This window comes from Microcaecilia unicolor, chromosome 7 (genome assembly GCF_901765095.1).
Source record: "Microcaecilia unicolor chromosome 7, aMicUni1.1, whole genome shotgun sequence".
NCBI classification, from domain to species: domain Eukaryota; kingdom Metazoa; phylum Chordata; class Amphibia; order Gymnophiona; family Siphonopidae; genus Microcaecilia; species Microcaecilia unicolor.
Genome location: NC_044037.1, coordinates 32,871,820 through 32,894,967, shown reverse-complemented (window position 1 = coordinate 32,894,967; position 23,148 = coordinate 32,871,820). Strand labels below are relative to the sequence as shown.

Sequence of the window (23,148 nt, the reverse complement as noted above, 5' to 3'; positions counted from 1 at the left end):
CTTCTTCACTGATGTTTTGGTAGAACTGCCTCTGATTTGACTGGAATAGTTGGTTTTGCCTGTACTGGATGATTCTAGCTTTGTATCTGGCAATTTTCTTTGATACTGTTATTACTTGCTGCTTTGATATTTCCAAGGCTTTACTGATCTTCCTAGTGCGAAGGTGGTACCTTTTAACCAGACCTTCTTGGTTTTCATGTTTTTAAGATTCCTTTCTTTCATGTCTTTCTATTTGCTTGTGTCAGATCTCAACTTTTAGATCTTATTTTCTAGTAGAGTTTTCCACTTGGGTGATGCACTGAAGTTTTCTTCGAAGTAGTTTTTATTTTATATCCCAGTTCTTCTGTGATCACTGCTGCACTGTAAATCAGCTGGTTGATCTGTTCTGAGGTTGTTGATTCTATGGATTCAACTGCTTTGTTCAGATCTCTGTGCTTGTACTAGATCATTTTTGGCAACAAGTTCCAGTGTTGGCAGTCTTTGACGTTGTTTTTGTTCTGTTTCAGTTCTTGAGTCAGCTGTTGATCTTGTGCTCTTTGTGATATTGGCGAGAGACTGATAGGAAACAATATTTCTCTGACTTTGGCTTCTGCAGCTCTTTCACTTGTTTTAGGCTATTATCGGGCTCATTTTCGAAAGAGAAGGACGCCCATCTTTCGACATAAATTGGAAGATGGACGTCCTCACAGAGTCGTCCAAATTGGTACAATCGAAAGCCGATTTTGGGCGTCCCCAACTGCTTTCCGTTGCAGGGATGGCCAAAGTTCAAGGGGGCGTATCGGAGGCGTAGCGAAGGTGGGACTTGGGTGTGCCTAACACTAGGACGTCCTCGACACATAATCGAAAGAAACAAGGACGTCCCTGATGAAAACTTGGAAGACTTTACCTGGTCGTGTTTTTCTTACGACCAAGGCACAAAAAGGTGCCCGAACTGACAAGATGACCACTGGAGAGAATCGGGGATGACCTCCCCTTACTTCCCAGTGGTCACTAACCCCCTCCCACCCTCAAAAAACATTTTTAAAAATATTGATTGTCAGCCTCTATGCCAGCCTCAGATGTCATATTCAGGTCCATCACAGCAGTATGCAGGTGCCTGGAGCAGTTTTAGTGGGTGCAGTGCACTTCAGGCAGGTGGACCCAGGCCCATCCCCCCACCTGTTACGTTTGTGGAGGAAATAGCGAGCCCTCCAAACCCCACCACAAACCCACTGTACCCACATCTAGGTGTCCCCCGTCACCCATAAGGGCTATGGTAATGGTGTACAGTTGTGGGTAGTGGGTTTTGGGGGGCTCAGCACACAAGGTAAGGGAGCTATGTACCTGGGAGCAATTTCTGAAGTCCACTGCAGTGCCCCCAAGGGTGCCCGGTTGGTATCCTGGCATGTCAAGGGGACCAGTGCATTACAAATGCTGGCTCCTCCCATAACCAAATGGCATGCATTTGGTAATTTCTGAGATCGACGTCCTTGGTTTCCATTATCGCCGAAAATCAGAAACAACCAAGTCTAGGGACGACCATCTCTAAGGACGACCAAATTTCAGATTTGGGCGTCTCTGACCGTATTATCGAAACGAAAGATGGACATCCATCTTGTTTCAAAAATACGGGTTTCCCCGCCCGTGGATGGGGACGTTTTGTGAGGACGTCCTCATCAAAACTTGGACGTCCCTTTTGATTATGCCCCTCCACGTGGCACATCATGTTGTATTTTTCCTTCTTGGATGTGCCTCTGAATTTCTTCTAATTCCAAAACCATAAAAATCTTTTTTATTCTGGTGATGAATTGCCTCTGATCTGCTAGGTGCTGTTCAATTATTTTTGAATACAGGTGTTTTTCTTGCCATAATTCAGACATTCATTTTACTTAGCCATATTTTGATGGGTGTGATTCATGGTAGCAAACCATAGTTTCTTTTATTTTCAGCAATTGTGTATTTTCATCATGTTTGTGGTTGTTCTTATAGTAGCTCTACAGGATCCAGCCCCGGTTGGTCAACTGAAGATTCTGAGTCCTGCATCCCATTTGTCGCCAGGTGTTCTGCTACTGTAACACTTCATTTAGTCCTTGTTGTCCTGGGTGATGACCATTCCAGTAACATACATACATAGTAAATGTCAGCAGATAAAGACCTGCACGGTCCTTCCAGTCTGCCCAACAAAATGGCCAGAGTTGAATCTAGCACTCTGCACAGGTTCCACTTCTTCATGATTTAGCACTCGTATACATAATCTATGCCTCTCCTTGCCAATTTTGGGGCACAGACTATTAAAGACTGATCGGCATTGGTCCTACTTCCCAACTACTGCAGTTGCCATCAAAACCCAGTCTAGCCTTGATCCTGATCCAGTTTTTTTTTTGCCGTTTATGAACCCAGACCGCAGAAGTCTATCTAACATTGGTCATACTTCCCAACCTCTGAAGCTGCCATCAAAGCTCACGCCAGCTAGGAGGTCATTTAAGTTTAGTTTTAATTTGATTCCATCATTTTTCTATATAGTCTTTCTTGTGTTTAGCTCAAAACTAAAAATGAAAAAGTGGAAACCATACGTACACCCAGTATATTAGGGTCCCAAAGGGAAGAAACACCTAATAGTTGGTTGATGTACTACTGACAAAGGAGGAGACACACTCTTTATCCTGGTGCTAGCTGCTGAGTTGTTTTTATTGTTACATCTACCAACTATTTAGGTGTTTGTACCCTTTGGGACCCTAATAGTTTATAATTCCTGACGCAGCCTCTACAGAGGCAAAACGTGACCTCATCGGGTTGTGTTTTAAAGTGGCAAGAATAAAAGCCTTTTTAACTATTAGAAGACTTTTAAGGCAGTATAGTATCCTTTAAATTTGATTTTTTTGACAAATACATGAAATATTAACCTATATTAATAAAACTGGTATCAGTACTTCAAGTCTTTTTATATCTAGTGCAGTTTATAAATGTGTAGATAAGGGTCACAATGATCAGTCTCTGGACACTAGAGGACAGAGTACACAGAGGAGTTACGAGTTCAAAACTGTGGTGTTTACCCTAACCTGTGGGCAACAACAGAAAGTCACTGTGAGTGGACTCCAATTTGAATCTGAAGAATCCATTTTGATTATGAACAAAGCTGTTTTGCTATAAGAGACCTGGCCAAGGGAAATGACTTTGTGAAGTACAACCAGCCCCAACCAGTTCCGCATCTTGATTTACCATGACAGTGACCAATTTGTGGTATCTCGGTACCGCAGGTTGCTGACTTCCATGTAAAATGAATAATGCTGCTTGTGAGTCACCGAAATCTCAAGCATGGCACCCTGGTAAGGTTGCAAGCATTCATGAAGCCATAAGGAAACTTGTATCATGCAGAAAAACAAATGTTCAAAATGGTAGGAAAACTTGGCTGACCAAAAATACGAAAGATTCAAGGGCCCCTTCTGCTGCGCCCTCCTATGTCTATAGTCTTGCACCTAGAACAGGTTTAGAAAGTTAAGGGGAAGGCATTAAGAGTACTACCAATGAAGGTATTGCTTCTGGAGGAAAGGCATGAAAAAAAGAACCTTAACTGCTACTGAGCACTGTGCAGGGACCACTGCTCAACCTTTTATATAAAACTGACTTAGTGGATTCAGAAGAGGAAGAACCACCAGAAGGTAGCAGTCATTCCCCCACATTCTGAAAGAAATATGGTCTCAACCTGGGTACTACATCCTGAAAGATGACAAACAGGCAAGGAAGGAGGTGACTTGATTCTAGATAGGCTTCCATCTGCAAAAAGATATATTTATGACTTCCTTCTTGGAAATAGAAAGGAAGAGCTAATGAAGAAAATAATGATGGAGATGAACAGAATTGTAAACTACGATTCTCTTGAGGCAACTTATAAACTGAAACCTTCAAATACAGAATACATAAACAGCAGATCAAGTATAAGATTTGTTTTTCTGGTTTACATTATATTTTGATAGGTTTGAGACAATCTTAGTCTGGCTTCTCAACAGAGGCCTGTCAGATATGGGTGGCCCTACAGCATAACCTTCTTATTCATAGACATTCGCTGTCTTATTCATAGACAAGCCCTTCCACTCTTGTAAGGTGGTGTCCCTTTGGATGGAATTATTATTATCATGGCTTTGCAAAGCCTGCCTTTGGCTCAGTTTGGCACTCCAAATATTGAGTCCTTCCCAAGAACCTAGGATATTCAGAGGTATCTGCTCAGGATGTAGACAGTTCCAAGCAGCACAGACTTCTGTAGTTGACACATGGTGATTTTGTCATTGCTCAGGGTGATCAGATGTGATTGCAGGTCTTTCAATATTGTTCCAAAAGTGACAGTTACTACAGGGATCCATAATTGCAGGTTTCACCAGAGTCACTCAGCTTCAGTTTTCAAGTCTTGATATTTCATGAATATTTCCAACTGTTTGTCTTCAGCATGGTTGTCTTCTGGTATTTTGTCACATCTATGATCCATACTTGCTTCTTTTCAATCACAATTATACTGGGTGTGTAGTGTAGCAAGTGTTTGTCAGTCCATATACTGAAGTCCCAGAGAATTTTGGCTTCTTCATTTTCTATAATGGTTTTGATTTTGTGGTCCCACCAATTTGTGGTTGCATGCAAATAGTATTTTCGGCAGATATCCCAGTGTATTGTTTTGTTGTGTCTTTTCTCGTAGTTGGTCTGGTGTATCTTTTTGCAGCCAATAACTAGGTAGTCCACAGTCTCTTTGGCTTTTTCTTATTAAATTGTCAGTTCTGCTTCTTTAACTGAAGCGGTTACACCAGCAGTTCCCAAACTTTACGCTGTGGTGTCCTGAGGTGCCACAGGAATCTCACAGGGTAGCTGTGGCATATTTTAAGACCCCCTTCAAAATTGTGGCACCCAAGCAACAGCTAGTGGGGTTGCCCAAGCCCCACTAGCTAAAGAAGTCCGCTGATCAAAGGCCTGAGCTCCATGCTACCCGAGGAAGTCTGTGGCATGCTTCTGCCACTGATGCTGGCTTTCCCACGCATGCTCATTTCATGTTGAATGCCGGTGGTTAAGGCATGCCAATTTCCTCAGTGCTCAGATAGCATGGAGCTCAGGCAGCAGACCGCTTCAGCTGGCAGGGCTTAGGCATGCCCGCCAGCAAAAATAGGACTCAATGTCACCGTTGCCGCCGGGGGGGGGGGGGGGGGGGAGAAGACTTGAGAGGAAATGTGTGGCCTAGGAGCACCATGAACAATACATGAAGGGTGCCATGAACCAAGAACGTTTGGGAACCACTGGGTTATACTGTTTTTCAAGGCCATTGCTCTAGGTCAGTGCTTCCCAAGTCTGGTCCTGGAGTACCCCTTCCCAGTCAGGTTTTCAGGATATCCACAATGAATATGCATAAAGTTGATTTGCATACACTGCCTCCATTATATGTAAATTTCTTTCATGCATATTCATTATGGATATCCTGAATACCTAACCAAGGGGTACTCCAGGATTGGGCTTGGGAAACACTGCTCTAGGTCGCATGACCTGTTGTGTGCCTATCTGGAGGAACCTCTCCCATTGGGCTGCATCCATCCTTTTCTTCCCTTGCCCGCTTGTTGAATAAGGAATGCAGGATCTCATCTTTCTCATCTCTGTAGTTCCTCTATTTTCCCACAATATGATTATTTAGTTCTTCTGCAGGAGTAGCCTGGTGGTTAGTGCAGTGGGCTGAGAACCTGGGGAACTGGGTTCAGTTCCCCCTTCAGCTCCTTATGACCCTGGGCAAGTCACTTAACCCTCCATTGCCTCATGTTCAAAAACAGATTGTGAGCCCAGTAGAGACAGAGAAAGTATCTGCATGGAGGGTGTGAATTGTTTTGGTTATACCACAGAAAGGAAGTATATCAAGTCCATGACCCTTTACCCATTGAGTACCTTTCTGTGTCCCCTTAACCTCTTTACCTCTATCTTGCCTTTATAAGAAAGAGTGGACACAATTAGGTAAAAAGGTTCTTTAATATCCTCAAGCATTAAATAAATATCTGAATGAAATATTGAGTTCCTGCTAACTGACTTTGTTTAACGACCAACTTAATTAGCTTAAAAATTGGTCACAGATTCTATTTTGAAGAGTTTTCTCTAAAAATGATTTTTTTTTTCTCAAACAGAATATCAAGCAGTTAATTTAATTTAAAAAAAGGGAATATATATTCTGGGCTAAACTGTACAAATAATTTTAACCCAAGTCTTGAATATGGTAAGAATGCTTTTGATTGCTTTAGATAAAGAAAAACAAAGGACAGCCTTTGTGGTTTAAAGTTTAACATGTTTTACTTGTAACTTAATAGCCTCCATGCTTCTCCCCATTGTGCTTTTGATGTGTGTATATATAGATTTATTTCTATAACATACAGCAATGTTGCTGTAGACTTAGCAAATGCTGCCAGCATAATTCACAAGATCTTTTTATTGTCTTTTGCATAACATATAAGATTTAGTATTTTAGTTGATTTTTCTACTATTTTCATTTACTCCGCAGATTAGTGCATATTTGGGATTTTTGAGGAATTTTCTTTTGTTGTAGAAAGGGAAGGTGTAAGTTGAAACAATGATTATGTAAGATTTAATATAAGAACATAAGAGTCGCCATACTGGGTCAGACCTGTGGTCAGTCTAGCCCAGTATCCTGTTTTTCAAACAGTGGCCAAGCTAGGTCACAAGTAACTGGCAGAAACCCTCAATTGTGGCAACACTCCATACTACAAATCCCAGGGCAAGCAGTTGTTTCCTGTATTTGTCTCAATAGCAAACTATGGACTTTTCCTCCAGGAATTTGTTCAAACCTTTTTTAAACCTGGTACGCTAACAGCTGTTACCACATCCTCTGGCAATGAGTTCCAGAGCTCAACTATTCGTTGAGTGAAAAAGTATTTCCTCCTATTTGTTTTAAAAGTATTTCCACGTAACTTCCTTGAGTGTCCCCTTGTCTTTGTACTTCTGGAACGAGTAATAAATCGATTTACTTCTACTCTTTCTACACCACTCAGGATCTCAATCATATTTCCCCTCATTCATCTCTTTTCCAAGCAGAAGAGCACTAACCTCTTTAGCCTTTCCTCATATGAGAGGAGTTCCACCGCCTTTATTGTTTTGGTCGCTCTTCTTTTGAACCTTTTCTAATTTCACTATATCTTTTTTGAGATACAGCAACCAGAACTGAACGCAATACTCAAGGTGCGGACGCACCATGGAGCGATACAAAGGCATTATAATATTTTCGGTCTTATTCACCATCCCTTTCCTAATAATTCCTAGCATCCTGCTTGCTTTTTTGTCCACCACCGCACAGTGAGCAGGAGATTCAGCGTATTATCTACATTGACACCCAGATCTTTTTCTTGAGTGCTGACCCCCAAGGTGGACCCTAGCATCAGGTAACTATGATTCGGATTATTCTTTCCAATGTGCATCACCTTGCATTTGTCCACATTAAATTTCATCTGCCATTTGGACGCCCAGTCTTCCAATTTCCTAAGGTCTTCCTGCAATATTTCACAGTCCGCACGTGTTTTAACAACCTTGAATAGTTTTGTATCATCAGCAAATTTGATTGCCTCACTTGTCGTTCCAATTTCCATATCATTTATAAATATGTTAACTAGTACCAGTCCCAGTACAGATCCCAACGGCACTCCACTGTTCACTTTCCTTCATTGAGAGAAATGACCATTTAACCCTACCTTCTGTTTTCTATCCAATAACTAATTCCTAAACCACACCAGAACTTTGCATCCTATCCCATAAGTCTTTAATTTTCTCAGGAGTCTCTCATGAGGAACTTTATCAAAAGCTTTCTGAAAATCTAGATACACTACATCAACCAGCTCACCTTTATCCACATGTTTATTCACGCCTTCAAAGAAATGAAGCAAATTGTTGAGGCAAGAGACGTCCCTCGGCTGAACCCATGCTGACTCTGTCCCATTAAATCATGTTTGTCTACGTGTTCTGTAATTTTGTTCTTTATAATAGTTTCCACTATTTTGCCCGGAACCAATGTCAGGCTTACCAGTCTTTAATTTCCCGGATCACCCCAGGACCCTTTTTAAAAATCGGCGTCACATTGGCCATCCTCCAGTCTTCAGGTACAACGGACGATTTTAACGACAGGTTACATATTACTAACAGCAGTCCAGCAATTTCATGCTCGAGTTCTTTGAGTACCCTTGGATGTATGCCATCTGGTCCAGGTGATTTGCTACTCTTTAACTTGTCAATTTGGCTTGGTATATCTTCCAGGTTCACCAACATTTCTTTCAGTTCCTCCGCATCAACACCCTTGAAAACCATTTCCGATATAGACAGATCTCTTACATCTTTTTCCTTAAAGACAGAAGCAAAGAATTCATTCAGTTTCTCCGCTTTGGCCTTCTCCTCCCTGAGCGCCCCTTTTGCTCCTTCGTGATCTAACGGCCCTAGGGATTCCCTCGCAGGCTTTCTCCTTCTGATTTACCTGAAAAAGTTGTGCCTCTGCAGCAAGTTTCTTTTCATATTCTTTTTTAGCCTTCTTTATTAATGCTTTGCATCTAACTTATCGGTGTTTATGTTGCTTCTTATTTTCTTCATTTGGGTCCTTTTTCCATTGTTTGAAGGACAATCTTTTGTTTATTTATTTATTTGTAGCATTTGTATCCCACATTTTCCCTCCAATTTGCAGGCTCAATGTGGCTTATATTTGCCGTAATGGCGGTTGCCATTTCTGGGTAACAGAATTACAGATGGTAAAATTGCGACAAGGTGCATGCATACATGGGTGTAATGGCTACCTTTTATTTTTAACATCTAGGCAGTGTACAGAAATAGATCACATCCAGGGAGACATAAGTACATAAGTAATGCCATACTGGGAAAAGACCAAGGGTCCATCGAGCCTAGCATCCTGTCCACGACAGCGGCCAATCCAGGCCAAGGGCACCTGGCAAGCTTCCCAAACGTACAAACATTCTATACATGTTATTCCTGGAATTTTGGAGTTTTCCAAGTCCGTTTAGTAGCGGTTTATGGACTTGTACCGTATATATTGACTATAAGCCAAGAGTTTTGGGCCCAAAAGTGAGGATCTCGGCTTATAGTCAAGTCGCAAGAAATTTCTGTTCTTCCCCCAACCACCATGGCTCCCTCCTGGCTGCTGCCGCTAACAGGAAAGTAAAAGTAAGCTAGGCCGGTGTGAGGCCTTGAGCATCTGTGCATGCTCAAGACCTCCCAGTTTCCATCCTCTTAGAGTCTCTGAGCAGGCAGGAGTCGTGAGACCTTGAGTATATGCAGATGCTGAAGGCACCATACCACCCCAGTCATTTTAAGATGAGGCCCAGGAGCATCAGATTGCAGGTTTATGGCCCAGTGCTCCCGTGCAGTTATGACCAAAACAGCTTGCAAAGTTAAAAGAAAGTTGCATTATTGATGTGTTGCAGGAGTGAATAACTTGCAGTACTGACATACCACGGACTGAGCACTCTTGCTGTAAACTAAGATGCAGTAAAAGCCTGACTTTAAATAACTCCTCCTCCCCCCTTAGTTTGTTAAATAGTCTAAAACATTTTTTTGCTAAAATTATTTTTAGAGACAGTAAAATGTATGCAGTGTAGGCTTAGCAGGAGCTTGGAAATCATTGGATTTGATGGCACCCTATATGTGTTATAGTAGTGCAGGAATGGAAAAAGTGTGCTGATTATTCTTCCTGAGAACATTATAAGGACACTTTTGTTTTCTATCTCATATTTCTGTCAAACCCTAGGAATACAGCTGAATCTTTTCATATCTTCTAAGGTTTCTGCATTTTGAGGTTGCGTCTCCTGCAGGTGTTCCCCCTCTGTAGCTGGCTACAGCAGATAGGTATCGGTGGAACAGTTTTCCTTATGATTCTTAGAACATCTTTATAGATAGGGGTGGGGAGTAGATTGCAGTCTTACGTTGCATATATTGGGTTTTGATTTTCCAGTTGTGCAGTTTTGTGGTAATTTTATAAGAGGGTGTTTATATTAACAACAACATGCTTATTTTATAGATTAACAAACAAGGTTCAAATATAGTAGCAGAAAAAAATATTAAACAAAAAAAGCTACTAGTCATTCAAATTTATAAACAAGAATGTTATGAAAACAAAATTTTAAAGAGTATGTGGCCCATCAAAATCAGGAAACTCAATAGCTGCAATTCCAGCACATTTTAATGCTTCAACTCCACAATCTTCAATAAATCAAAAAGGGTGAAAGTATACATATATATTTAAAAAAAACAACAACAACAACAAATCACCGTGCAGTGTGTCCTCAGTCCAATAATTTCAAACTCACAATGTGTAAAATATCAAAAATACTGAAGCCGAATGCTTATCTTCATATATTGTCAACCTGATGTGATCAGTTTCAAGCTGCAAAATGCTCTGCTTCAGGGCAAAATGTACTCCATAGATAATTCTTGTGGATCTTTTTTTTTTTTTTTGTTACATTTCTACCCCCCGCTTTCCCACTCATGGCAGGCTCAATGCGGCTTACATGGGGCAATGGAGGGTTAAGTGACTTGCCCAGAGTCACAAGGAGCTGCCTGTGCCTGAAGTGGGAATCAAACTCAGTTCCTCAGTTCCCCAGGACCAAAGTCCACCACCCTAACCACTAGGCCACTCCTCCACTGTTGCTACTATTTGAGATTCCACTAGCAACATTCCATGTAGAAGTCGGCCCTTGCAGACCACCAATGTGGCCGCGCAGGCTTCTGCTTCTGTGAGTCTGACGTCCTGCACGTACGTGCAGGACGTCAGACTCACAGAAACAGAAGCCTGTGCAGCCTTCTACATGGAATGTTTAGTGGTGGAATAGCAACATTCCATGTAGAATCTCCAATAGTAGCAACATTCCATGTAGAATCTCCAATAGTATCTATTTTATTTTTGTTACATTTATACCCTGCGCTTTCCCACTCATGGCAGGCTCAATGCGGCTTACATGGGGCAATGGAGGGTTAAGTGACTTGCCCAGAGTCACAAGGAGCTGCCTGTGCCTGAAGTGGGAATCAAACTCAGTTCCTCAGTTCCCCAGGACCAGAGTCGACCACCCTAACCACTAGGCCACTCCTCCACTTCCAGCAGGTATTAAAATTAGCCCCATCACACTTCTCTTATGGGACAGATGATGTGTTTTGTAATAGTGATGTTAGAGGACTGTAGCAGAGCTGAAGATTTCTCTTTGAGTTTTTCTTTTTTTCTTTTCCTGCAAATCCTTTAGCCCATCAAATCTGTAGATAATACAGGGGCGGGCACTGGGGCTGTCTTTATTTGTGTATTAGTTTTCTTGTATGATGTGAGTTATTTTAATGTAATTATGTATGTAATTTTGTACTCTGCTTAGTTTCTTAGGCGGAATAGAATTTAAAAGCACCAGTACTTCTGACACAGTTAAAAAGAAATGCAGCATATTGCTTATGCTGAAGATTTTATTTAATTATTGAAATCTTTGAGCTTCATTTAGCAGCAAGATGAGATAAAAACTCTCTGATTGGTTGTGTGGGAGCTTTACAGGACAGGATAAGTGCAGCTTTGTTTAAAGGTTTGTGCTATGAAGTGGCAGCCCTTTCACTGAATAGCAGCTTAGTGATTTATAGCATATAGCAGGAATTAAACCAGTGGGTTAGAAACAGAAAAACCTTTGTGAGCAAGGATTGGCACTGTTTGCAGGTGTTCTTTCAATACTGTCTTTTGTTTTCATGGCTGCTGCTGTTGCTTTCTCGTAGCCTGGCTGGATTGATGCTAGTAAAATATTTACCATGTGACTTAGCTTTCTGCTGATTCCAATAAGCTTGAAAGTCTGTGTTCTTCTCCCTGTGTAGCCCAGTTTAAAACCAGTCTCTTGGAGGCAGTTGTATAAAGACTCTATGGTATGCTCTGCTTTGGGGACTTTATTTGCAAAGTGAGCATGTTTTGAAGAACTCAACAGCTTGTGATTGTTAACCTTACCAAGCTATCTTGTCTACCCAACTACTCTTCTTGGGTTTTTAAGCCTTCCTTTCCATTCTGGCATGGCATGACCACTGTAGTTTGTGATTCACTGTCAGATGGAGATACTCAAGGCTTACCGTGCTTGCAATGTTTCATTGAAATTGGTTGTAGCCAGTCTAAATGAAACATTATTGTGCAGCTAATGCACAGAGGCTTTCGGCCACTGCATTATTGTGCATGGAAGCAGTGACTGAAACTTAGGAAAGCGGGCAATGGCAGTACGGGGCCCATAGGCGCCGACTCCGTGGGTGCTGTGGGTTCTCGAGCACCCCCAGTATTTTGACCTGCCGGAAGTTCCCTTCCCAGCCAGCTCAACCTGCCCGGTGCTCGCCCTCTTCTCCCTCAACAGTCCTCCGCCCTCGCCTTCCTGCGTGCCGCCCAGAATTTAAAACTCATCTTACCTCGGGGTCCCGGCGGCAGCAGTGAAAGGCGAGCAGGCTCGGCGCTTCAGCCTTCCCTTCTCTCTCAGCTCTGGTCCCGCCCTCATTTCCTGTTTCCCTCATGAATTCTCTTCCCCCGTATTCTACCCACATTCACAATTCAACCTACAGATAAATTGTTATACACAACGTTATCTTGCTATGATCCGTACACTCTATCATTCCCCCAATGTTACATCCTACATTATCTATGCCCCAAAGATGATTTTACTGAATTTGCTTCCTATAACTCCTCATAATGTAACCCATAATCTTAATGTAACAAACTGTATTGTAAGCCACACTGAGCCCGCAAATAGGTGGGAAAATGTGGGATACAAATGCAATAAATAAATAAAATAAATAAAGAGTGGAAGTAAGGAGGAGCTTGGGAATTACAGACCTGTCAGTCTGACCTCGGTGGTGAGTAAACTAATGGAAACGCTTCTAAAGAGGAGGATTGTGACATTTATTGAACTACATGGAATGCGGGACCCCAGGCAGCATGGCTTCACTAGTGGCAGGTCGTGTCAGACGAATCTGACTGTCTTCTTCGACTGGGTGACCAAACAGTTGAATGTGGGAGTGGCGCTTGATGTGGTATACTTAGATTTCAGCAAAGCCTTTGACACGGTTCCGCACATGCGATTGATAAATAAATTGAGTGCCCTCGGTAAATTGGGTGCCCTCGGCATGGGACCTAGAGTAACTGATTGGGTTAAAAATTGGTTGAATGGTAGGAGACAGAGGGTAGTGGTAAATGGAGCTTGCTCTGAAGAAAAGGATGTCGTCAGTGGAGTACCACAGGGATCGGTCCTAGGGCCAGCTCTTGTTAACGTCTTTGTGAGCGATATTGTGGAAGGGCTGTCTGGTAAGGTTTGTTTCTTTGCGGATGATACTAAACTCTGCAACAGGGTGGACACCCTGGAGGGTGTGAATGTCATGAGGAAGGACCTAGCGAAGCTAGAGAAATGGACCGATATTTGGCAACTAAGGTTTAATCCCAAAAATGCAGGGTCATGCACTTGGGTCACAAAAATCTGAGGGAACGGTACAGTATAGGGGGTGTAGTGCTTCAGTGTGCGAAGGAAGAGCGGGACTTGGGGGTGATTGTGTCTGATTACCTTAAAGCTTTCAAACGGGTAGAAAAAGCGACGACCAAAGCCAGAAGGATGCTTGGGTGCATAAAGAGAGGCATGACCAGCAGGAAAAAGGAAGTGATAGTGCTGTTGTATAAGTCTCTAGTGAGGCCTCATTTGGAGTACTGCGTGCAGTTCTGGAGACCACACCTATGGAAAGATATAAACAGGATGGAGTCGGTCCAGAGGGCGGCTACGAAATTAGTAAGCGGTCTTGAATGCAAAAATTACAGGGACAGGCTTAGGTACCTCAACATGTATACGCTGGAAGAGAGGAGGGAGAGAGAAGACATGATAGAAACGTTTAAATATCTCAAGGGCATTTATGTACAGGAAGAGAGCCTTTTTCAAATGAAGGAGAGCTCTGGAATGAGGGGGCATATGACAAAGTTGAGAGGGAATAGGCTTAGAAGGAACCTAAGGAAAACCGTGCAGGTCTTTTTCTGCCGTCATCTACTATGTTACTATGTTATTTCACAGAAAGGGTGGTGGAGGCGTGGAATGGCATCCCAGGGGAGGTGGTGGATTCAAGGACTGTTCCAGAATTTAAAAAGGCATGGGATAAGCATGTGGGATCGCTTAGAAACAGGAAGAATTAGGGGTTACAGAGGATGGGCAGACTGGATGGGTCATATGACCTTTATCTGCCGTCATGTTTCTTATATTTTTTGATTCTGTGGGTGTAGTGGCTTTCTTCCTTCAGGTTTGATACATACAACTGCCACAGAGAGCGCCTGAATTCTTAGTGGGAATGATTCAATGGAGTTAAAGCGTTTTGTATTTTAAAAAAAGATACATAAAAAGTAAGGTGTAGTGCTGTAAAATTCATTCTTCATGGTGTACAAACATTTCCATGTAGCTAACCTTTCATTAAACCCAAACAGAGAATTGAATAATACATAAACAAGTTAATATGTTCTCTTTTCTGGTTTCTACATTGTGACATCTTTGTATTCAGCATCAATTATACAATATTGTTGAGTTTTGTTATTGATTTACAATTTATTTGGATTGCATGCGATTTAAACATTTCATCCATGCGTTTGTAGTTTTTAATTGTGTATACCTGATTATTAGCCAATTGTTTTAGCTTTCATTATCCATTGATATTTGTTTACATATAATTTTTAGCATACCTTTCTTTATATCAAACATATAAAAGGCGAGTGTCGTACTCACTCGCAAATGCGCAGTAGAGACTTCCCTCTCTGCCCTGCCCCTGCATCAATACGTGATGAGGGGGGCGGGACAGAGCGGGAAGTCTGTACTGCGCATGCCGCAGACATACTTGCAACCGCTCCGCCCTCCCCCTCCCCCCGAGGTCACTGCTACCGCTCCCCCCACCCGGAGTCGCCGCCACCGCCGCCCCTCCACCCGGTCCGAGCACTGTCTTTCTTATTGAACTTACATCGCACCACGCAGACGCAGCAGGCACATCAGCAAAGCTGCCGTCGGGACGGGCTTCCTTCTCTGCCTGTGTCCCGCCCTCGCCGCGTTACGTCACACGAGGGCGGGACACAGGCAGAGAAGGAAGCCCGTCCCGATGGCAGCTTTGCTGATGTGCCTACTGCGTCTGCGTGGTGCGATGTAAGTTCAATAACAGACAGTGCTCGGGCCGGGGGGTTACCAGCGGCGACTAGGGGGGGCGGGGCCTCGCAACCCCCCCCATTCCAAAACTAGCCCGTTTACACAGGCTCAACGGCTAGTATATATATATTATGATTTTTGATGTATTTATATTCACATATTTATGTATGTCCTCATTTTTAAATATATGAATATATGGTTTAGTACATAAGTATTTATGTATTTTTATATATTGCCTTATTTATTAATTTTATGTAGTATGCCCTTTTTTATATAGTGGTTTTAGTCTATGGATGCTATGATTTGTATTTTTATTGTATGCATGTTTTATTGATTTCTATTTTGTTTTTATAAGGGGTCCTGTTTACTAAGGCACACTAGCATTTTTAGTGCGTGCTAATTCTAGAGATACCCATATATTCCTATGGTTGTCTCTTGTGTTGGCACGCACTAAAAATGCTAGCGCGCCTATAAGGTGGCTTAGTAAACAGGGCCCAAGGCATTTTGACGCCTGACATAGGCACACATGCTGAAACATGGCCTTATCGAGTCTGTTATATGTTAGACAATCAGACTTGTTGACAAGATTAAAGGTTTAATATTTATTCCTTGGAATCCTCATCTTTTCTTGGTACCTCACTTCCTCTGTTTTGCTTTGATATTTTAAAAGCATTTTTTATAAATGGGAAATTCATTTTTGCAAATTAGCACATTTTTCTGCTCCTTCCCCCTTTAAAGATCCATTTATAACTGTTAAACTGTCCCAGTTCAACTGTTTTGGCCCAGGTACCTTGATTTATAAGCACAAGCAGACTATTCCAGGACTCTATTTTTATGAAGCAAAGGTACAGTTTAAGAAACATGGTCGATCAAATCATGTCTTGTGAAATTCAGCTTAAAATATAAGGCTTTTTCTTTTAACCTTTTTTTCTGTTTCTAAAAATGAACTTTCCCAGTTTGTCCAAAGGGTTGTGATTAATCTGCAGCACGACTAATATTCCGCCAGTGTCATTATGCTCATATTAGCCCTCTCCTTATGTCACTTTACTGGCTTCCTATCCGTTTCCGCATACAGTTCAAACTCCTCTTATTGACCTATAAGTGCATTCACTCTGCAGCTCCTCAGTACCTCTCCACTCTCATCTCTCCCTACATTCCTCCCCGAGAACTCCGTTCACTGGGTAAATCTCTCTTATCTGCACCCTTCTCCTCCACCGCTAACTCCAGACTCCGTTCCTTTTATCTTGCTGCACCTTGTGCCTGGAATAGACTTCCTGAGCCGGTACGTCAAGCTCCATCTCTGGCCGTCTTCAAATCTAAGCTAAAAGCCCACCTTTTTGATGCTGCTTTTAACTCCTAACCCTTATTCACTTGTTCAGAACCCTTATTTTATCATCCTCACTTTAATATTCCCTTATCTCCTGTTTGTCCTGTTTGTCTGTCCTAATTAGATTGTAAGCTCTGTCGAGCAGGGTCTGTCTCTTCATGTTCAAGTGTACAGCGCTGCGTACATCTAGTAGCGCTTTAGAAATGATTAGTAGTAGTAGATGTAGCTATATCATCATCTTGTGTTTGACTCTCTACTGTCAAAGGTATTTTTTTTTTAAATATGGATTTAGATCACACCTTTTCAGTAGTAATTCACGGCAAGTTACATTCAGGTAATGTAGGATTTACAATCTTCACTTGTACTCAAGACGATGGAGGATTAAGTGACTTGCCTAAGGTCACAAAGTGAGTGTTTCACTAAAGTTTTTAAGATTTTGTACTTAATGTGATTTAATGTAGAAGATTAACGTGCACCACGTGCAAAACTATTGTACCTAGTGGGGGCGTGCCTAGCATGTAACCTGTAATTACCGTGTAAAAATGTCCATTAGTACTCAATACTCAGCTTGCATTTAGCATGGAAGCACTTAGTGCTTCCTGTTTAGAAGGTGGTAAGTGGTCCACATTAGCATGTGGTAAGTGCAACATATTCAGTGCCAAAAACATTCCTTGCCCATTCTCCACCCAAGCCCTGCCCAGGTCTACCTCCTTCCAAAAAAATGACCTTAATGTGCGACTTGTCACACACTTACTATAAATATACTGTGTTGTCTGTTAGGCCCTGATGATCAAATCCCCAACGCTGTTCTGAACAGCACTGGAAAATTAGCGCCAGAACAGCACGGGGGATTAAAGCCCTCATGATCAAAACTAATAGTATGCAAATTTATGCACATTATTTGTTTTGATCAAGGGGTTACTTCAGAGGGAGGTGGAAGTTGTTTGACAAGTCCGGGCTGTAAAAAAAAAAAGTGCCTAACCCTCCCAATACCAAATAAACTGTCCCTGGTGGCCCAATGGGCAACCCCCACCCACCCTGGTGGCCTAGTGCCCCCCAAACCCCTCCATCCTTTAGAAGGGAAGAGGGAGTAGCATTCCCTCCTCCTGGGGTGCTACCTTCAAAATGGTGGCAGCCTGCCCAGTGCATCCTGGGATGCACTGGGCAGGGCTTTAATACCATATAGGAGAAAACTCCTTTATATGGTATTGAAGCTCCACCGAGTGCATCCCAAGATGCACCTTGCAGGGCAGGGTGCCGCCATTTTGAAGGTGGCACCCCCAAGAGGGGGGAATGCTACTCTCTCCTCCCTTCTAAAGGTATGGGGGGGTGTTACGGGTGGAGGCACTAGGCCAGCAGGGTGAGTGGGGGTGGGATAGGGTTGCCTACTGGGCCACCAGGGACAGTTTTTTTGGTGTTGGGGGTTAGGGGGGCTAGAGGTCCACCGGACCTCCATCTTCTTGCATGCGGTGTGGGGGGGGGGGAGTGGGGAGGGCCTGTTAAGCATGCAAATGCATGCTGGACAAGGCTGTCCATTTCTCCCCAGTGCTCCGCAAACCCTAATGCCAGCTCCGAGCTGGGGTAGGGTTTGCCGCGGAGAGCAGCACCAGTGTTTGGCGCCATGCCCTGCTGAGCATTGGGAAGTAATAGTTAATGCCCTGTCTAGCATGCATTTACATGCTACTTGTGGTCAGAGCCCGTGAGCACAGCAGGAGCAAACATGGGTGCTAGTAAGGCAGTAATAGCCTTTTGCACCCGCATTTGCTTCTTATCATTGGCCCCTTAATGCGTTTGTACGTTAACTGTTAGTGCATACCAAACCATGCTTTTAACAGAATAATACATTTTAGTAAAAGGACTCCAAAGAGTTTGAGTGGAATTTGAAGTCTAGCTCCTCTGATTCTACTTGTTAGAGGACTTTTCTATTCTTAACTAACACATAATCCTACCTATCCAGATGCAACCTTATCCTTATTTCTTTTGCCTACCACTCCCTCCCCTGCCCTTACCACTGCTAGCTGTAAAACATATGTTAATGTGATTTGCATATTGATCAAAGTCAATGGGTTTGTGGCTTAGAATCAAAATGTAAACACTGTTTCAGATTTGGGTGCTTAATACCTTACTGAGTCTTTCTTACAAACATAAGACTTGCATTTGAGAAGGAGGAGAAAGAGTACTGAACAAAAAAGCAACCTTGGTACATGAAGCACTGCAGGTTAAGCCTATTGCCTTTGTTTTTTCTTACAGCCTTTTTTTGCATTTGTAAATGAAGAGAAATTCCCTGAAAATGGTTGGACTGTTTATGAGCCCATGGCTGAATACATGAGACAGGTAAATTAGGTTTGCAGAATGTGCAATGTTTGTTTAAAATTAACATAAATGGTGGGCCTGGAGGACACTGTACCTTTGTGCTAATAAGACATTAATGAGCCCTTTTTACTAAGCTGCATTAGACGCTAATGTGCACCTAACACAGCAAAATATAGACTACCACAGGTTGCGCTACAGAGTCAACATTAAGTTTTCAAATGTGCATGCTAACTATGCACAAATTTTTATTTTTTTTGAGGGGGCATGCCGGGCAAAGTGTGGACATTCCTGCACTAACCAATTAATGCATCCACATTATTGCATGCTAACTGGTTAGTACATGGATAATGACAGAGCCCTGATCACCTACAAAATGGGAATGTTACAGGATGCCAGTTGCAAAGAGAACCCTAGCAGACTGGTTTCTTGTATACAATTCCGCTGTGAACGTACAGATATTCATTTCAGCTCCAAGGTCAAGTCTCATCAGATTACAGCTACTGCAGCCAAAATGGCCCTCTTGAAGTCTGCCTCACTGAATGCCATTTGCAAAACAGCTACATGGTCCTCTCTTCATACTTTCATTGCATATTATTGTTTGGACCAAGCTTCAGCACTTGATATTGCATTTGGTCAAGTGGTGCTGGCCAGTCTCTTGCACTTGACGGCATAGGTTGCTTCGAGGACTAAAATAGTTCTGTGCTGAGTAAGCCTTAAGCTTGGGAGTCACCATTTGTATGCGTAACTCAATCCTGCTTGTTGATGGAAAAAAACAGTGTTGCTCACCTGCAGTAGGTGTTTTCCATAGACAGTAGGATTGATAAGGCACACAGTCCCTTCTACCTCTCCCGAGAGCTGTCTTACTGTTTTGAGCTTTGTAACTAACTGAGAAGCTGAGGGCACTGCTGTGTATGAGAACGATTGTGCATGTTTATAAGTTTTCAGTAAAATTCTGAGCTCTGGAAGATCAGCTCCATCCCAATGCCATCAAATGATGTCGTCCACCTGTAAGTCTTATCAATCCTGCTGTCTATGGAAAGCCACCAGCTACGGGTGATCAATAATGCTGTATATAGTTGTGAGTTGTTTTGGGTTTTTTTTTTTTTTTACATAAGTTGTGGTGTGAAGTAATTGATTTTTGATGTGTCCATCTCCAGTTTTGTTGTATTCTGAGCCAACAATATTTTTACAGTGCCATTATTATAATAAGGGCCCTGTTTACCAAGCCGTGCTAAAGACACCATATGGGTGTCTTTAGCATTAGCATGCACTAATTTTTAGTGTGTGCTAAAAACGCTAGCACGCTTTAATAAACAGGGCCCTAAGTGCCATATGGCACAACCTGCTGGCCTAGTAGTTTACGCTTTGCACTAACAAGTGAGAGACTCAAACTCATTTCCCACCTCAAACTACTACTGATGGCTCTGATGTAGCAGTCATGGACTCTGATTAACAGGTCTATCTGTGTTAAAAAATAAAATACCCCTCACTTCTTCCTTCCCCCACCCCTACAAAATAAAGTATACACAAGTGACCCCAGAAGTGTAGAAAAGAAAATGAAATCAGGATACAACAATGGTACACTACAATATTATACTATGGCCGCAGCAAACTACATGACAAAACTAGTATTTTCTGTAAAATTACTACAGATTATATGGGAGGTCAAAGTCATACTGTTTTATTGCAGAGCCTGTGAAGTATCTTGTACATCTAAGTTAGGGGTCCTTTTACTAAGCTGCAGTAAAAATAGGACTTAGTGCGCCGTTTTGCAGGTCTTTTTTGTGCGCCATAAAACCTAAACTTTTCTATGTTTTTTCCATTAATCATCATGCCCTAATGTTGCCATTAGCACGCGGCTATTTTTAAATACTGCGGGAGGTATGCCTAATGAACCGTAACTACATAGCGGACTCAATCCTGTTAAAAACTCCAGGATATCAACTATGTCACCAGTCCTGTACAGTACTCCTGTCTGGTGGATGGCCCAATTCAATCTGGCCAAAGGATTACCCTTCCAGATTCCTCCAGTTCAGATTGTCCTTGCCATAGGTACACCCAGACTGTGCTTGGGAGTTCATGTAGATGGGCTTCACACTCAAGGATTATGGTCTACCCAGGCAAAAACTTCATGAAATAAATGTTCTGGAACGAAAAGCAGTATGGAACACCCTAAAGGATTTCAGAGGTCAGTTGGCCAACAAAATAATTCTAGTACAGGTGGACAATCAGGTTGCCATGCATTACTTCAACATGCATAGGAAACTGTCATAATGTGGAAGTTGGAGTCCCTCACAGGATGACCCTTGGGAAGGAAGGACAATGTCCTGGCAGACAAACTGAGTTGTATACTTTAACCACATGAATGGTCCTTGGACTAGGGATTGGCTTGTAAGATTTTTCGGGAGTGGGATACACCCTCAGAACAGAAACATATCTCAGTTCTTTTCCAGGATAGGGACACACAGCAGACTAGCCTCAGATGCCTTGCTACTAGATTGGGGGAAGGTCATCTCTACGCGTATCCTTCAACCCACTAATAATTTATAGTTTATTAGCATTTTCTGTACCGCCTGGACTAACAAACAGATCTAAGTGGTATGCAAACTAAATGCAAAGCATCAAAAAGTCAGAAAAGAGCTACAAAACTTTGATAGGAAAGATTAAGGGCATACAATCCAGATCAAGCAAACATAACTAAGAGTTGTCATATAAGTGCAACAGGGGAGGGGGAAAGCAAAGACTTTCTCAGTTGAGATCCAGGGAACCATGATTCTCATAGCTTCCTTTTGGCCAAGACAAGTGTGGCTCCCTCTTCTGAAACTTTTTATAAGAAGACCCTAAAATCAAGGTATTCTCCAATGCTGATCATGCAGGCTTAGAGTGCTGTATTGTACCTCAGCATCAATTCCCCTTGCTTTCATAGCTTGAGGGTTGAGGATAACCTTGGCATCCCTGAATCTGACTGTATCTCAAGTATTTCTTGGTTTTAAATGGAAGAGGCTTGCTGTCTGGTGTAATGGAAAGGCCCTAGATTCTTTCTCCTGTTCCACAGAAAATTGCTCGAATACCTGTTACATTTTTCTAAATCAAGTTTGAAAACTAACTCTGCTAGGGTTCACTTTAGAGCAATTAGCACATATCGCCATCATGTAGATGCTGTCCAGTTTGGGGGGAGTAGGAAGAGGGGAAAGATGAGATGCTGGCAACCCGGGGGACATATAGAGGAGGAAATGCCAGAAGGGGGCAGGGGGAGTGGTAGGGCTTTGAGCCATCTATGGCTGGGGGTGCACATGACTGAAAGTTCACCTAAGGAATCTGATATCCTTGGTCCATGCCTGTATACTGTATTATGAGGACAAATGAAGTCTGCAGAATTTTAAAATGAGCAGCATATTAGAAAGGACATCCAAGTCCGCACATCACATATGGATATCCATTTCGCATGTATTGTAGAATAGGGTTTGCTGACATACAACCTGTTCTAAAACACATGAGTGGATGTCCAAGTGCTGGCTACGTCCAGCATGAACATCAATTTTACAAACTGAAATGTCCATATTACAAACTGTCGCGTCCCACCGCGATCCTACTTGCTCTCCCGCCGTGGAGGGCGGGAGTCGGCAGCCTCCGCGGCACAGAGGGGCGTTCCAGAAGCGCCAGAGTGGAGGGGGGCGTTGTGTCGGGAAGGGCGAGTTGGCCCGGGACCGCCAGTCGTTGACGGCGACCACCGGCCCCGCTATCGCTGGGTCTGGAGGCAAGCTTCGCGTCGCGCAAGATGGCGGCGCGGGGATGCGAGCACCGGGGTCTTCCCTGCTCCCGAGCCGGCGCTCCGCCCACCAGGCTCCGGATTGGAGGGCTGAGGCCGGGGCTCCACCTCGGAAGGCGGGCAGCACCAATCCAGGCAACTCTGTTCACTCCCGGAGCCGGATTGGTGGGCTTCTTCCACGAGGGCGGGGCGGCTAATCGGGCTCGCTATTTAAAGAAGGAAGCTAGGCTGACACTTCGCTTCCGGTTCTGTTTTCGGTAGCCGTATCCAAAGACTGTGCTAAGATTCTTCAGGATTGCTAGCCGCCTTGCTAGCCGTATCCAAAGACTGTGCTAAGATTCTTCAGGATTGCTAGCCGCCTTGCTAGCCATATCCAAAGACTGTGCTAAGATACTTCAGGATTGCTAGCCGCCTTGCTAGCCGTATCCAAAGATTGTGCTACGATTCTTCAGGATTGCTAGCCGTATCCAAAGACTGTGCTAAGATTCTTCAGGATTGCTAGCCGCCTTGCTAGCCGTATCCAAAGACTGTGCTACGATTCTTCAGGATTGCTAGACGCCTTGCTAGCCGTTATCCCGAGACTGTGCTGAGAA

General features: G+C 43.0%; 1 protein-coding gene across 1 annotated transcript in view; it reads left to right on the top strand.

Moving 5' to 3' along the window:
* The window catches only part of MTM1 (myotubularin 1), a 199,101-nt gene that overhangs the window by 115,694 nt on the left and 60,259 nt on the right, over positions 1–23,148 (top strand). The window contains exon 7 of the mRNA XM_030208931.1: positions 18,724–18,807. Coding sequence (XP_030064791.1) covers positions 18,724–18,807 — 84 coding nt within the window. The remainder of the gene's footprint in view (positions 1–18,723; positions 18,808–23,148) is intronic.